At 47.6% G+C, this 16248-nt stretch overlaps 1 protein-coding gene across 27 annotated transcripts in view; it reads left to right on the top strand.

Annotated features, from left to right (window-relative positions):
* PRKN (parkin RBR E3 ubiquitin protein ligase) overlaps positions 1–16248 on the top strand; it is a 1227412-nt gene that overhangs the window by 1062741 nt on the left and 148423 nt on the right. For 2 of the 27 annotated variants that reach the window (XR_015133426.1, XM_086318632.1), the window contains one exon: positions 649–4699. The exons of the other annotated variants lie outside the window; for them this stretch is intronic. Coding sequence is in view for 1 of the 2 variants with exons in the window: in XM_086318632.1 (XP_086174758.1) it covers positions 649–750 (102 nt within the window). In the remaining variant the exon portion in view is untranslated. Of the gene's footprint in view, positions 1–648; positions 4700–16248 lie in introns of those variants that run through there. 27 annotated transcript variants of the gene reach the window in all.

Genomic DNA, 16248 nt, shown 5'->3' with positions numbered 1-16248 from the left:
CCCTTCGACCTGATTATACAACATCTGCCCTCTGGTGTCACCCACCCCTTTGCGTCCTTGGGATCTCTGGGCTCTTTGTTCATGTATGTGTGATGGGATTGGGGCGGAGAGGAGATCCCACAAACTTGGCCCGGGTCCTCTGCAGAAGCGAGAGCCGCGAGAATCGAAGCTGATGTTCGGAGGTAGTCCAGTGCCGCTGTCATCTTCGCGTTACATTTTCCGTTACCCTTGCTCTGACCGTTTACTGGAAATACCAGCTTTCTATAGCCTGAAGACAGTGAGACGGTCTTCTGTCGTGTACTTCCAGAAGCTGTCGCAATGCCCTATCGGGCATCCTAGCTGTTGTCCTAAATTGAGATGACAGTGTTGCTCATATTAAATTGCCTTCTCGCTTGGCTCGGCATGCTGGGATCCATATCTATTAATGCCAGAGTGTCCAAATGTCCTGCCAGGAAAGCAATTTGTTCCTCAGTAGGGTGTCGGGGAAGCAGCTGGTCTAAGAAGCCATCAGAGGTGATGTTAGGGGCAAGTTGTGTTTTTCTTGATTTAATGGAAAATCTTACTGATCCATCGCCTCACTTGTCCTCACCACTTGCCAAACGAGGTCACACAAATCCATCTTCAGCCCTTTCCTCTTCCTCCCCACAGGCCTGGCATCACTCTCTCGAGGGGAGTCAGCCCTCCACACAGCCTGAGCTTCATAATAGACATTGTGACAACACCGAACACATTGTTCATGGATTTTTTTAATGCCCTGGAGAGGCAGCGCAACTTGGAAACATTCCATTAAATGTCACACTTCAACCAGCTCAGTTTTTTTCCACAAAGTCCTCTCCAAGGAGAACTCTGTACACACACCATATCAGTACTTGCTTCCCGCGACTCTCCCCAACCTCAGCTTTCTCTTGAACGCAGTTCACGGACTCCAAGTGGCCTGGCCTCCATAGCTATTCTGCTGATCTGCATATTCAGTGACGGATGCTCAACCAGTCATTCGAGAGTGAAGACTGGATACCAAGTTCATACTCACGATGTGCCATGGAAGCTTATCCTCAGATGTCTAGTGAACAAGAAATGCTCACCTCAGCTCTGATAGGAAGGGTGTTTATGGCCCCAGTAATTGAACTGAGATGCCTTATAGTCCAAAGATAAAACAGACCTCCAAAATGGACCACGGCCAGAAAGTCCCTGCCCTCAGAGTGTGCGTGTTAGAAACATGTATAATAAAGTGTCGTGCATGGACAACTCCAGCACACTTTAAAATATGGCAGCAACGCTTGTACCAAGTGTACAGCTAGAGGTAACATCTCTTTTCTCTGAGGGCAGAGTTTATGCAGGTTTTTGTTCAAATATAAAAACAGCATGTTCAATAATCAGGAAGCAAGAGGGCTTCCTCAGGACAACCACTGTGTCTGTAATGTGCTCTTCTGTGCAGTTGAATTTCTTGGTGATTTTTATGGGACTCTGTTACAAAGAGGTTTCTATCCCAGTTTCACCTTGGTTTTAATAATTTGTCAGACCTGTAAAGGTGGCTCAGCAACAGATCATCTGAAATGGCAAGTAAGTTCTTCCGTGGTACAAAACAAAGATGTTTAGGCAAGTGAATAATATGAATAATAATTTAGGCCGTTGCTCACGTGTGATCATTCTCTCTCTCTCATATTCATCACTTTGTCTGGAACCAGAGGCTTCCTGTTTGGTCACCCTTCCCCAGAACTCACCCCAGCTCCAACTCTGTCTAGTTGAGTGTTGGTGCTGATAGCTGTCTTACCACCTTGAGGTTCTGCAGAGGACTAACTCTTGGTCCAGGGTTTATAAATGGTTGCACATATAGGAAAAGATCAGTAAATGCTGCTTGGTTAGTAGAAATGCTCCAGCACCACCTTTGTATCTGACCATGGCTCATCATTGATGTCAGCAAACATTTATTTACTCTATCAGATCAGGATGAAGCCTAGGCTTCACGTCAGCAACACAGAGGTGACTAGGAAGAGTTAATCTAGTCTTTATGTCAAGTGTCTTCACTACCTTTTCATTTTGGAAGACCAGTTTTCTCACAGGTCAAATTTACATTAAACATCAGATTCCTCTTTTGATGGTAATCAAGATATTTTGCAGAGCCACCTGTAAATTCTTGAGCATACTTTAACGTTTTCCAGCTTCCCAGTTAAATAAGACCCAGAATTACAAACTTTAGGGCACCTTTGGCCATAATCATCTCTGTTTATCTTTAACTAGTAACTGCTTACCTTTGGGTCTGGCCAGATTTTTTTTTTCCTCCAAGAATATGTTGGAATAAAGAAATGATTCTTCTTTTATATTTGAGCTTATAGAAAAACCAACCAATGAGTAAGCTCACAAGAGTCATTAAAAACATAAAAAAATAGTCATTTTTGACATACATTTAGACTTTATTATAGTACATATAGAAGAACCAAGTTTTAGCATCCTTTATCCATATTTTCTAAAATATCTTACAAAGCCCTTACATAACTTTTATAACATTTAATTTACCAAATTCTCTTTTATAGCAAATGAGAATAATTAGCAAGTGTGATGATGCCATCATTAAAAATGTATCACTGGAGGCCCCTACGTCTGGCCCTTTAGCCACGCACCTGCCAATAGCAACAGCAAGCATCTCATGACCTGTCTTCCCAGGTGGGATTATAACTTGGCAAAGCTTGCACTCAGACTGCCCCTCCTGACCCCCGATTCCATTCTCTTCCCCCTGTTTATCTTGCCTGTCACTCCTTCTTAGAAAGAAATTAAATCGGTATATGCGAACATTCTCTTTACTAAATCCCCTCTAATTGCTACCAAACCCTGCTCTCCTCAGGGTGGTTTCACACTGGTTGACAGTATACTCTTATCTGGGCTTCCCAGGTGGTTCTAGTGGTAAAGAACCCACCTGCCAATGCAGGAGACTTGGGTTGGATCCCTGAGCCAGGAAGATCCCCTGGAGAGGAACATGGCAACCTACTACAGTATTCTTGCCTAGAGAATCCCCTGGACAGAGGAGCCTGACGGGCTATGGTCCATGGGGTCACACAGAGTCAGACACGACTGAAGTGACTTGGCAGCAACAGCATACACTATCCCAGTCCTGGGGGCGGGCAACAGAGTGAAGCCAAGAAACTCTAAAGGCCACCACTCATTCCGTCTGGATTCTCCGAGGTGCTGTAAGAATGAGATCAAGGATGAAAGTGAAAGCTACGTTTAAAAATTCTTACCCTTCCCTGAGTGGAATCTATCTGAGTATACCATGAAGGCTCACTGCATGTAAAACTGCAAAGGAATACATAAAAGATAAGCACCTATCTTTTTTCACCTCTGTCCTCTAGCAGCCCCTCTTAGGTACCTCCTCACTCCTGGCTCTTCCCGATCTACAGCCCTCAAGGGTCTCGTTGGGATCAGCCCACCTGGCCAAACCGCCTCTGATCATACCGAGTCCACCCAGCATGTGATCGCATCCCTCCATTGCGTGTGCATTCCACAGTTCTTAGGGAAATACGTGAATATTCTCATAATCCATCGGTACCACCAGACCAGCATGAGAAGTCTGCAGGCAGACTTAGTGCCCTTCCTTCTGAATTTTCCCTGGGGTCTTCCCCGGGTCGGGAAGATCCCCTGGAGGAGGAAATGGCAACCCACTCTGGTATACCTTGCCTGGAGAATCCTATGGACAGAGGAGCCTGGCAGGCTACAGTCCATGGGGTCGCAGAGTCAGACATGACTGAGCACAGGATGTGCATTATCGATGAACAACGTTGTGTTAGCTTCAGGGCACAGCAAAGGGGTTCAGTCAGCCGTATACATGTGTCTATTCTTTTTTCAAATTATTTTCCCATTTGGGTTATTTCAGAGTCTCTTCGATATTCCACTTTGCTCACTCACAGCGCTACCCCCTCAGTTAGCTTACTCTCGGAGCAAACACTTGTCCTGGGGCCAACTCTTGCCCCACATGGTGGGAGGCCGCAGGGAACCTGGCCGTGGGCACCGGGGCGGGGGGGGCACCCTACCTGGCACTCGTGCCTCTGGCACCTCGGGGCAGCTTGGCTGCGCTGCCTCTGGGCTGGTGTCATTGTGAGGCTGGAGTGCTGGCCGGGAACCAGCACAGAAGGTGGGGGGCGCCGGGCGGCGGCAGCTGAGAGTCCGGGGCTCTGAGACTTGAGTTCCCCTCTCCTCCAGACCCCCGCACCGGCCCAAGCTCGGCCTCTCAGTCCAGCCTTTGTTGGGGGGCACCGGGGAAATGCCAGCTGTTTCTGGGCCCTGTCCTGCTCTCTCTGCAGAGGGCACTTCATTCCTTCAGTATCTAGCTATACTAGATGGTTATGCCTAAACAGTGGTGATTCCATTGGCTAAAACCCTACCTCAAGGTGAAAGTTAACCAGTCAGTAGGTGCCATGAGTTTTATAAGCAGCTGACAAGCATGTAGAAATCTAGAAACTCAGAAAATCACCATGTAATCTTTTAACTTCATCTTTATTTATTCAGTATTCAAATCAGAAAGCATGCTTTCTCGTCATGGTAGAGAATGAAATATTGCATCAAATGAAGCACAGATGAAACAATACAACTCACTCCTCATTTTAAATGATCCTCCTTTCAAGATGGAAACCCTGATTCTCATGGCCCAGATGTCCCACAACAGAATGCCTGAAAAATAAAAATCTAAAGGCAAGTAGCCATATAAGAAGCAGCCCCACAAAATTATTTTGACTGTGACTGGAACTGTATAAAGCACATGCATGTGGATAAAAACTCACAGGGTATCCAGAATAAAGGAAATTATGGGGTAAACATGGTGATATTGTAACAGGGGGAGGAAGGGGCAGGACGTGCAGCTTTTTTTTTTTTTTTTTTTTTGACATACAGCTTTTCAAAGAATGACATGGCCGAAGGACACAACATGAAACCAATTCGAATCAAATGGGACCGAGATGGCAGACAAGACTAGACGTTGATCCCCAATCAGCAAGTGAAATGACACACCCGGAGGTGCCTTGACAGTTCCAAGGCACGGTTAAAAGACCAAGGAGTGGGCGGTGGCCCCAATCCTGGAAATCTCACCCCCTTCCCAAAAATAGTTGGAATAACCCTCCCACTCATTAGCATATGAAATTGCCCAGCCTATAAAAACTCAGTTCAGTTCAGTCCTGTCACTCAGTCGTGTCCTACTCTCTGCAACCCCATGGACTGCAGCACGCCAGGCCTCCCTGTCCATCACCAGCTCCCAGAGTTTACCCAAACTCATGTCCATTGAGTCAGTGATGCCATCCCACCATCTCATCCTCTGTCCTCCCCTTCTCCTTCCACCTTCAATCTTTCCCACCATCAGGGTCTTTTCAAATGAGTCAGTTCTTCACATCAGGTGGCCAAAATATTAGAGTTTCATCTTCAGCATCAGTCCTTCCAATGAATATTCAGGACTGATTTCCTTTAGGATGAACTGGTTGGATCTCCTTGCAGTCCAAGGGACTCTCAAGAGTCTTCTCCAACACCACAGTTCAAAAGCATCAATTCTTGGCGCTCAGCCTTCTTTATGGTCCAACTCTCACATCCATACATGACTACTGAAAAAACCGTAGCTTTGACTAGATGGATTTTTGTTGACAAAGTGCTGTCTCTGCTTTTTAATATGCTGTCTAGGTTGGTCATAACTTTTCTTCCAAGGACCGCCAAATTTCAGGGTGGCCACACTCGCCTTCTGAGACGGCCCACACTCTGTCTGTGGAGTGTGCTTCTCGCTGTATCTGAATAAATCCACTTCTTACCTGTCACTTTGTCTCTCGCTGAATTATTTCTATGATGAGACATTCACTTAATGAGCTTCATTAGGTTCTGAAACCAGGTACCGTGCGTTTTCGCTGGGTCTGAGTCCCAGCACATGGTCCGAGTCCCAGCATGTGGTGAATGGTTTCAATATGACAGACATTTCTGCTCCTTTGGTGTTTAACAGTCTGCAGTGCTGTTCGGCATTTCCTTACAACGCAAAGGAGGGAGTCAGAGGTGTGTGTTGATTTCTCTCCTCAGTACCAGGTATATAATAGATGTTCCGTAAATGAAGTTGGATAACAATAAAAGTTATCCAATAAAAAGTTAACAATAAAAGTATAACAATAAAGTGGGACTTATGAGGAGAGTCTATTTGCACGTTAATAGCAGTTTAGAAAAGAGCCTGGAGCCAGCACGCATTTGCCTAATACCTTCTTAAGGAAGCAAGACATGGATGGAATTGCTTCCGTGCATCTTGAGATAGGGATGTTCCCCTGGTCCATCTTTAACTGGTGGTTGGTTCGAGCTCTTCACTCTGACTTCAGAGCTGAGTCCTGCCCGAGACCCTGGGACTCCCTTGGCGTCAGATGCAAGGAAGCCTAAAGTAGCCATGTGGCCGCCCCCAGGGCAGCAGTGCTTTCGGCGTGGGCACAGGGAGCTTCAAGCATGTATGTTAAGGGGCGCATTCTGGCCCATCCTTGTTCTCCCAGTGACAGAGGTTTCTTCTAGTCTCTAGTAGCTGAGTCCCCTTCCCCTGGACCCAGTCTCTGCAAAACAGGGCCGCCAGACCAGCTCTGAGCATCGCAGAGACCATCACCCACCAGCTCTGACTTCCTCCTCTCCCATCACCCCTCCTCCCAGCTTGAGTCAAAGCCGCCTAGGTTCAGTTCGCTCATCTCGGTCCCTTAGGTTCAGATCTGCTCCAGTCCACCCCCCAGGTAACCTCCCCTGGTACTATTCTGCCTCAGACTCTCCCTCCTCATTCCTTACGTCCAGAATCCCCCATGCCCCCATAAACTTTGCCACTGAAGAACTGTTCTCAGTCCCATTCCTAGCTTTACATGGTCTGACCCTGCTCACATCGTTTCCAGAATTATGGGCCCATTCAGCATGCCTGCCCCTGCCACCCAGGGTCTGGGCCCAGTGGGCAGAATCTCTCTAGTTTGCAGAAACTTGAGAAAGGAAGGCTTTTACTCTCTGCAGTCCTTTCTCATTGGTCCATTTACTGATTCTTCCACTCATTCACTCATTCATCCCTTCAGTGGATCACACATTCACAGTTCCTGAGATCCCAACCATGCTAAGAAATAGTCTTGATGATAGGGTTACAGAGACACAAGTGTCTGCTTTCTGATCACAGTGTGTGGAGGGCTCTCCTTGGTTCAGGTGGAACCAAAGTAAACCAGGGGCTTCCCCAGGGGTTCAGCAGTAAAGAATCCTCCTGCAATGCCAGAGACACAGGAGAAGAGGGTTCGATCCCTGGGTCGGGAAGATCCCCTAGAGGAGGAAATACTCTAGTATTCTTGCCTGGAGGATCCCATGGACAGAGGAGCCTGGCAGGCTACAGTCCATAGGGTTGCAGAGAATCAGACACAATTGAAGCGACTTAGCATGCATGTGTGCAAAGTAAACCAAAGTGGCTGAAACGATTAACCAAGCTCCATGGGCACTAACACAGGTCCTGTCGGGGGCAGGGGTCAGAGCCTGGCTCAGCTGCTCCCAGGAAAAGCAAAGCCTGCAGCTTCCAAGAAGCATGAGGGCCTCAGGACTGGCCTGGGGCCGACAGGCGGACAATAGGGCTCCTGGTTGCCAGGGAGTCAGACCCTTGTTCTTTGGTTGTAACTACTGAAATTCCAGTCCTTGTATAACTAACTCTTCATAGACCTTTATGGTTTACAAAATGCTGGAGTATCTGTTGTCTCGATTGGTGTGGATTAGCTGTTCAGTCATGTCCAACTCTCTGTGGCCCTGTGGACTGTAGCCCACCAGGCTCCTCTGTCCATGGGATTCTCCAGGCAAGGATACTGGAGTAGATTGCCATTTCCTACTCCAGGGGATCTTCCTGACCCAAGAATCCAACCCGTGTCTCCTGCGTCTCCTGCTTTGCAGGCAGATTCTTTACCGCTAAGCCACCAGTGAAAGTGAAAGTCACTCAGTCATGTCTGACTCTTTGCGACCCTGTGGACTATACACTCCATGGAATTCCCCAAGCCAGAATACCAGAGTAGGTAGCCATTCCCTTCTCCAGGGGATCTTTCCAACCCAGGGATTCTTTACCAGCTGAGCTACCAGGGAAGCCCAAGAATACTGGGCTGGGTAGCCGTTCCTTTCTCCAGGGGATCTGCCCAACACAGGGATCGAACCCAGGTCTCCCACATTGCAGGAGGGTTCTTTACCAGCTGAGCAAGCCCTCAGTAAGTGCCTCCACAACTCTCTCGATGAGGCATTCTCTTTGTCACCATTTTACAGAGGAGGAGGCCAAGGGTCAGGAAAGGTAACTACTTTGCCTAGTGACCCAGCTTCCAGCGAGAGAAATGGTTGCTGACCCGACTCCCGTGCTCTGTGTAACGCGTTGTTTCCACAGCCCTCGTCAGGGGACATCCATGGAGGAAGCTGTGCTCACCTTCAAAACCACAGCGGCACCATGTGGAAATGCATGGCCCAGGGGCTCGGTTGGCTTCCCTCCTTGCCGCGTTTGCCTTAGAAACTGTGTCTTATGAACGTTGAAAAGAAAAAGCAAAAGGGCCCCTTCCAAGAAAATACGTATTTTTGAGCTCAAGTGGAAATATTCTGTCACAGTCTGAAAATGTCGCCGTTTCTGAGGCAGCCAAGTTGCTTTTTCTATAAATCAGCTTCCTCATTCTCACGAGGACGTGCGTGTGTGCTAAGTCGCCTCAGCCGTGTCTGACTCTTCACAACCCCACGCGCTGTAGCCCTCGGCTCCTCTGTGGATTTAAGTCTCCTCAAATCTACATTCCTAGTGAGTGGAATCTGTTCTGGTCCTGAGCAGAGAAATCATGGCGGGAATGATTATGTGGAGGCCAAAGTGATCAGGAGACTGATGTCTAACGTTCCCAAAAGTCTCATGCCTAGTGGTGGTGCTTAAACCCTGTCCAATCTTAGGGGATATTATTAGCAGGAATGCTAATTATGAAATTAGGATTATGAAAGCCTGCTGCTGCTACTGCTGCTAAGTCGCTTCAGTTGTGTCTCTGTGCGACCCCACAGACGGCAGCCCACCAGGCTCCTCTGTCCCCGGGATTCTCCAGGCAAGAACACTGGAGTGGGTTGCCATTTCCTTCTCGAATATGTGAAAGTGAAAAGTGAAAGTGAAGTCGCTCAGTCGTGACTGACTCTTAGCCACCCCATGGACTGCAGCCTACCAGACTCCTCCGTCCATGGGATTTTCCAGTTTTGAAAGCCTAGAGATACTCAAAGAGAAAGGGGGAGAAAGCTCTGTCCTCTTTTTTTTGACTGGAAGTAAAGCGCTCAGTTCCAACCTCCAACACCACATGTACCAAAGAGTCGTCGATAAGAGTCAGGTTGACCCTCCCTTCAGTCACGCGTCATTGTTTTTTGCGTGGGAAGAATGATCACCCCACCGCCCAGCCAGGCTCTCTGGCCATTTGGGTGAGTGTGCATTATTTGCGTAGTATTTCACCAGGCCCCAAGGCAGCCTGTCCCGAGGACCCTGAGAACCGCGCAGCTGTGTGCATTTAAAGGTGCCCTCCTAACCCGCCCCCCGAGGTTGCCCTTCTGGCGCTTGTCAGGTACCTCTCTTTCCTGGCATGAAGTGGCTGACATGTCAGTAGCCGCTCATTTTGTCATAATCATCTTTCCCTATATTGTCTCACTGGGCCCGTCCCCTCAGAGCCTTCCTTCTGGACAGGGCGTCTTTCCTCATTCATCTGACTTTCACGGAGGTTCCTTTTGATGCCTGGACAGTCGTTTTGCTTCCAGTTGTTTTAAATCATTTTTAAATCATTTGCTTTCTGTGCTAGGTTGTGATGTTTTCAAAATTCAGAGGCCTTTCCGTCAGAGTATTTTTTACTAATAAAAGTGATTTAACTGCTCCTGTGGCCATTTAGTAAGATTGTCTTTTGTGAAGCTCTTTTCCATGTTTAGACTGATGTTGAGTAAGGCAGTGAAGGTCGCTCAGTCGTGTCCGACTCTTTGCGACCCCATGGACTCTCCAGTCCATGGAATTCTCCAGGCCAGAATACTGGGGTGGGCAGCCTTTCCCTTCTCCAGCGGATCTTCCCAACACAGGGATCGAAGTCAGGTCTCCCACATTGCAGGTGGATTCTTTACCAGCTGAGCCACCAGGGAAGCCCAAGAATATAGGAGTGGGCAGCCTATCCCTTTTCCAGGGGATCTTCCTGACCCAGGAATCGAGCCAGGATCTCCTGCATTGCAGGCGGATTCTTTACCAACTGAGCCACCAGGGAAGCCCCTGAGTAAGGCAAGTACACTTGTTTTTTTATTTCCATCAAACTCGACCTGATGTTGGCACACCGGCCTTGACAGGAGAGCTTGTGTGCATTGACCATGATGTAGGCTTGTGTGCTGTGACACGACGCAGGCGTGTGTGCAGTGACCACGATGCAGGCGTGTGTGTGCATGTGTGCACACGTCGGGGAAATGGAGACACGAGTTTCAGCTGAGTCCTTGCAGCCAGGCCCAGCATTTCCAGGGACATGATGAATGGCACCGCAGGAGCCGTCTTCACTAAAGTGAGACAGTCTTCTCCCAGACTAATGTTTTCCATGCCAGTTGGCAGGTTTCCTAAGATCAAACCCATCTGCCACTTGCATCCCACAGCAACCTGGCAACTTGCTGCCTGGCTCTTCTTTTTCGTCTTGACCCCTGTCCTGGGAGAGATGCAATTTAGTGATATGCCTTTAAAGAATTGCCTGGGCACTCGGGAAAGTGTGTACTGTTATTTGTTCACGTCATGAGGGTTTGGTGTCCCTGAATAGATGGGTGGCAGTACGACCATGATTCCTTATGTGTCCAGTCAGCTGTCAGGGACCGAAACCCTTCACAGGGACAGCAGGCATGTGAGAGATGACTACGAAGTCCACGAAAGGTGTGTTATTTTTCTTCTCATCCTTCAGAAGCTTTACTTTCCTTGGCCTCACTGCCAGTTGCCCAGATCTCTAAAAATAAACCCTGGACTAGGAAATGGCAACCTACTGCATTATTAGTGCCCGGAAAATCCCATGGACTGAGGAGCCTGGTGGGCTACGTCCCATGGGGTTGCAAAGGTTTGGACACAACTGAGCAACTGAGCACTAGAAATGAGAGACCCGTCTCTAGTTTCCATCCACAATCCTAAACCTCATGGAGCTTCTATTCCATTGGAAGGGCAAGTTGGTCCGTAGCAGGTGTCATCTTGTGGCTAACATTTAAATCATTTGAACTATACATATGCAGACCCAAGTTCAATCCCTGGATTGGGAAGATACCCTGGAGAAGGAAATGGCAACCCACTCCAGTATTCTTGCCTGGAAAATTCCATGGACAGAAGAGCCTGGCAGGCTACAGTCCATGGGGTCACAAAGAGTCAGACCTGACTGAGCAACTAACACACACATAAATATGCAGAAAAAAGCAATCTAGTTTGTATTCTCTTCCTTTATTTTTTAAACTTCCAGCGTACTTTTATCTGGCAAATTGAACTACTCCTGCCCTGTAAAATGATTCAAACTTTATTGGCCAGTCTCTTAAGGGGTTGTCTCATCTAGTTTTAAAAAGCTCTACAAAGAACATTTGTTTTCCTTTCTGGGAAACAGTGTCACAGTTTATCACTATGTGAGAAATGTCTTATCAAATCTTAAGATCAACTGTCCTTTGATATAGTTGGAATCCATTATCCTGAGCCAGAACTTCATTTTCTACAGCAAACCAAAGATCAGTGCCCTCTTTAGAAATAGCATTTTCCATATTGACAGAGGAAAATTACATCTGGACCAGCTTCTCTGATGTAACAACAGCGCTTTTCCGAACCTGACACTCCCAACACCCTCTCCTGCAGCCGTGGCCAGAAACAGAAGGGGCCCCATTTCCACTGACTTCCTGTGGAGAGGAATCTCTCTGTGAGACATTCAACCCAAATGACACAGGATTATACCTTCTGTCATTTCCTTTTAGAGAGAGAGGGGAAAAAAAAGAAAATTCAAAGTCTTGACTTGCTATTATTTTCTTAAAAGTTTTCCAAAACATAACTTGGGCTTTAATAGTATTGACTCTCTTGGGTCCCTGAGTACCCAGGCTGGTTACTTATGCAAATTGCTGTGCTTTGTAATTAGGGTAAAGCATTTTGGTTAAATTGCCTTTCTACACACACATCTCCATCTTAGACCAACCTTGGTAAATAAATTGAACCTGCTGGGTTTGAAAATTAGAAAACCAAGCACAAGCGGGTACATTCCTTCAACCGGCTTTGACTGGGTTTCACTGGTCTCGGATTCGATTAACTCGAAATGACAATGTAGAGACGTCGAGCCCGCGCCGTGCTCTGTGATGCCTTGACGTGCGCGACGGCTGACTTGTTACAAAGCACAGAGAGCCTCCTTCTCCACAGATTCTTGTCATCATTAGCTGCCCCACCCCCCGCATCTGGAATTTCATCACTCGAGAGTGGAGACTTTTAAGTTCCTTTTCTTTATAATCTCCTTTTAAAACACAACTTTAGGAAAGTATTTATGTAGGATGAATGTGTCTTCGGGTGGTGCAAATGTCTTCAAAAACGTATTACAGAAATAATGAGGATGGTAAAGGATTATTCCCCTGAGAAGAGAACAAATGCAAGAGCCCAGGCAAGACCAGCCTGCAGATGCAAGTCTTAGGGCCCCGCCCAGCGCTGAGCTGTGCAGTGGCTTAAATTTTTCAAATTAATTGCCATGTGTAATTGGAATATTTAGCTTGAAAATATAGATTTATAGCTTCTCTGTAAAAACACAAAGCAAAAAACAGAGGGGCTCTTGTTCGACAGAATGGACATTCTCACGTGTGAAATAAGAGCAGCAAAAGGTGACACACGCCCCCCCCCACCTTAAACACAGCTTGCCATCACCCCCTGCTGCCCACCCCCTCCCCAGCTCCCTACCAGGCTCCAGACCCTAACTCAGTGTCCTCTCTTCTTGAGCCTCTCCCATTCTTTCTAGTCTCCTAACAGATCACTTTCTTTCTGAACAGACAAGTAAACAGCTCATGTTAAGACAGAATACTCCTTCTCGAGCACTGCTAAGAAAGATCCAGAATGTAGAGTTGCCAAGGAACGGCTGCTGAGCCAGCACTCTCACCAAAAAAGCAAAAGCCCCCGTGTCTCTGTGATGTTGTCCCAGAGTTATTCATACAAGAGCCAAGAGCCAGGAAATAGCTCTCCCCTCATTCCTAGCTCCACTCACTCCCGCCCGCCTCACCCTGGTGTTTAACTAGGGGCAAAAATGTTTAAGTGGGATGTGGATGAATTGCAAAGGATTCAACGGAGAGTGACAAGCCTGATTAAAATGATTACGGGATTGTAAAATTGACCTGTGAGGAGAGGCTTGAGGAATTGGGCTTATTAAGTCTGAGGGAAAAAAAGCCCTGGGTGGACATACTCAGTGTATTAAAGGACATGGCAGGGTGATGCTGACCGGCCTTCTGTTGCTCTGCTGAGGACGGAGCAAATGGAAACTCGTCTTCCGAGACAGGGGCGAATTTTTAATCATGTATAATGGAGAATGTCGGGACCACGAGGGCTGTCCCTTAGGAGAAGCATTTCTGAGGTTGAAAGGGCACTCACATCCATTCTCCTTGAGACAGGTTTTGTAAGGGTAGAGAGTTGACAAGTCGGTTTATATCCTGTTCTGCCTGGAGGCAGGAGTTTGTGTAGGATGACCTTTGAGGGTATCATCTATTCCTTTGAGTCTGCAGAATTATGGAAAGTCTTGAATCTGATTCGAGCGTGTTTGAAAGCAAGTACCCATCAGCTCCTGGCTATCACAAGCTGGATGATAAGAACACACACTTTTAGCTATTGAATTAACACTTGGTATCTCAGCTATTCAAGCAATCATTTCTTTTGTAGTCCGTGATTGCAGACTAACAGTCATTAGTCTGCTGTGACACATAAAAACAGAGCTGCTTCTATGCCTCACATAAGGACCGCTTCTCTTAGTGAAACGTTTCCATGGATACGTTACATCAGAAACGTCACCACCAAACATAAGAACATAACAAGCCATTCTCGTGTGTCAGAAAAGGCAGTTCACTCATTTTGTCTATTATGTATTGAGCACCTATTTACCTGCCAGGATCAGTGTTTTGTACAGAGAATGTGAAGCCAAAAAGTGAGTCAGGCTCGCACTCCCCAGGGCAGTTGGCGGGGGGCGGTGGAGGGGGGGAAGTGATTTCAGCCCAAGGTGAAAATCTCTTATTAGAATACAGGTCACTGAGTGGTCTAAGGAGGCTGCCATGAGTACTCCATGGATGTATGAAAAGATGAAATCCCACCTGAAGTGGGATGAAATGGTCAGAGAGCTTCAGCTGTGCATCATGCCAGTGGGAGTAGGAAAAAAGAGGAAAGATGAAGAGCAGGCAGAGAGAAGAGGGCATGGTGGGAGAAAGGAGTATGAAAGAAGAGAGAGTCTCTTCCTGGCAGCGGTGTGCACCTTGGGAGGGTTTTGGGTCCCAGCAGAAGCTGGGCTACACCCAGCAGCTCCCTGGAACTTGCCCTGGTGGCCTGACCGGTGGGATGCCAGTTTGCAGGAGAGATCAGTTCAGTTCAGTCACTCAGTCATGTCTGACTCTTTGCGACCCCGTGGGCTGCAGCACGCCAGACTTCCCTGTCCATCACCAACTCCGGAGCTTACTTATACTCATGTCCGTTGAGTCAGTGATGCCATCCAACCATCTCATCGTCTGTCGTCCCCTTCTCCTCCCACCTTCAGTCTTTCCCAGCATCAGAGTCTTTTTAAAAAAAGTCAGTTCTTCTCATCAGGTGGCCAAAGTATTGAAGTTTCAGCTTCAACATCAGTTCTTCCAATGAATATTCAGGATGGATTTCCTTTAGGATGGTCTAGTTGGATCTCCTTGCAGTCCACGGGACCCTCAAGAGTCTTCCCCAACACCACAGTTCAAAAGCATTGATTCTTCGGTGCTCAGCTTTCTTTACAGTCCAACTCTCATATCCATACATGACTACTGGAAAAACCATAGCTTTGACTAGACGGACCTTTGTTGGCAAAGTAATGTCTCTGCTTTTTATTACGCTGTCTAGGTTGGTCATAACTTTTCTTCCAAGGAGCAGGCGTCTTTTTAATTTCATGACTGCAGTGATTTTGGAGCCCAAAAAATAAAGTCTCTCACTGTTTCTCTTCTTTCCCCATCTATTTGCCATGAAGTGATGGGACCAGATGCCATGATCTTAGTTTTCTGAATGTTGGGTTTTAAGCCAACTTTTTCACTCTCCTCTTTCACTTTTATCTAGAGGCTCTTCAGTTCTTCTTCGCTTTCTGCCACAAGGGTGGTGTCATTTGCATATCTGAGGTTATTGATATTTCTCCCAGCAATCTTGATTCCAGCTTGTGCTTCATCTGGTCCAGCATTTCTCATGATGTACTCTGCTTATAAGTTAAATAAGCAGGGTGACAGTATACAGCCTTGACGTACTCCTTTCCCAATTTGGCAGATCGTAAGTGGTGGCGGGCACCGTCCAGTGCATTTAAAGGGTGCAGTCGGTCAGGTTATGCAGGGCCAACAGCTGCCTCATGTGACTGAACGGTCCACCCAAGTCACTGTGTCAGGACTGAGGGCTAATGCCTGAATGCATTGGTGAGAAGCGTCACTCCATCTCACGGAGATGAACAGGCTCAGCAGCAAGGGCAGCAGAAACCTTGACAGTACTCACTTCACCCCTAAAAAGGACCTGCTTAGCCCCACGGAATCTTAGATGGAAAGGGAACCGAAGGTTAGCCCCCAAACCTCCCACTCCTCCACTCCACACACCTTTGCTTCGCAGGCAGACATCCAACTAAGTGGCAAGAAGTTCAGATCACTGAGCAAGAACAGCAATTTTTAACGGAGGATTTTTTTTTTTAAGTTCTTCCTTACAACTCGTCCAACATTCCCCCCCCTGCCCCCCGCCCCCCCCGAGAGCTCCCACTCGTCTGCCTGAGATCCACTCCTTGGAGCTTCCCGAGGTGGCTGAGCCACCCCAGCTCTGAAGTCCTTCTCCCGGGACCTTCGCCCTGCCTTTAGGACTCTGTGCCCCCGCCCCTGGCTCCTCCCGGCCATCCTACCTCAGTGGGTTATGCTCTGTTATTGTGGCTCCCACGCTGACCTTGCTCTGCACCGCACACCATTGGCACAACTTACCACTCAGTTGCAGTAGGACAAGGGGGCCCCAGAGGATGAGATGGTTGGATGGCATCACCAACTCAATGGACATGAGTTTGAGCAAACTCCGGGAGCTGGTGATGG

This window comes from Bos grunniens, chromosome 9, assembly GCF_055505025.1.
Source record: "Bos grunniens cultivar Pamir isolate PY7600 chromosome 9, Bosgru_T2T1.0, whole genome shotgun sequence".
Taxonomy (NCBI): domain Eukaryota; kingdom Metazoa; phylum Chordata; class Mammalia; order Artiodactyla; family Bovidae; genus Bos; species Bos grunniens.
The sequence above is the reverse complement of the archived record's forward strand: the minus strand, read 5'-3'. Positions and strand labels throughout refer to the sequence as shown.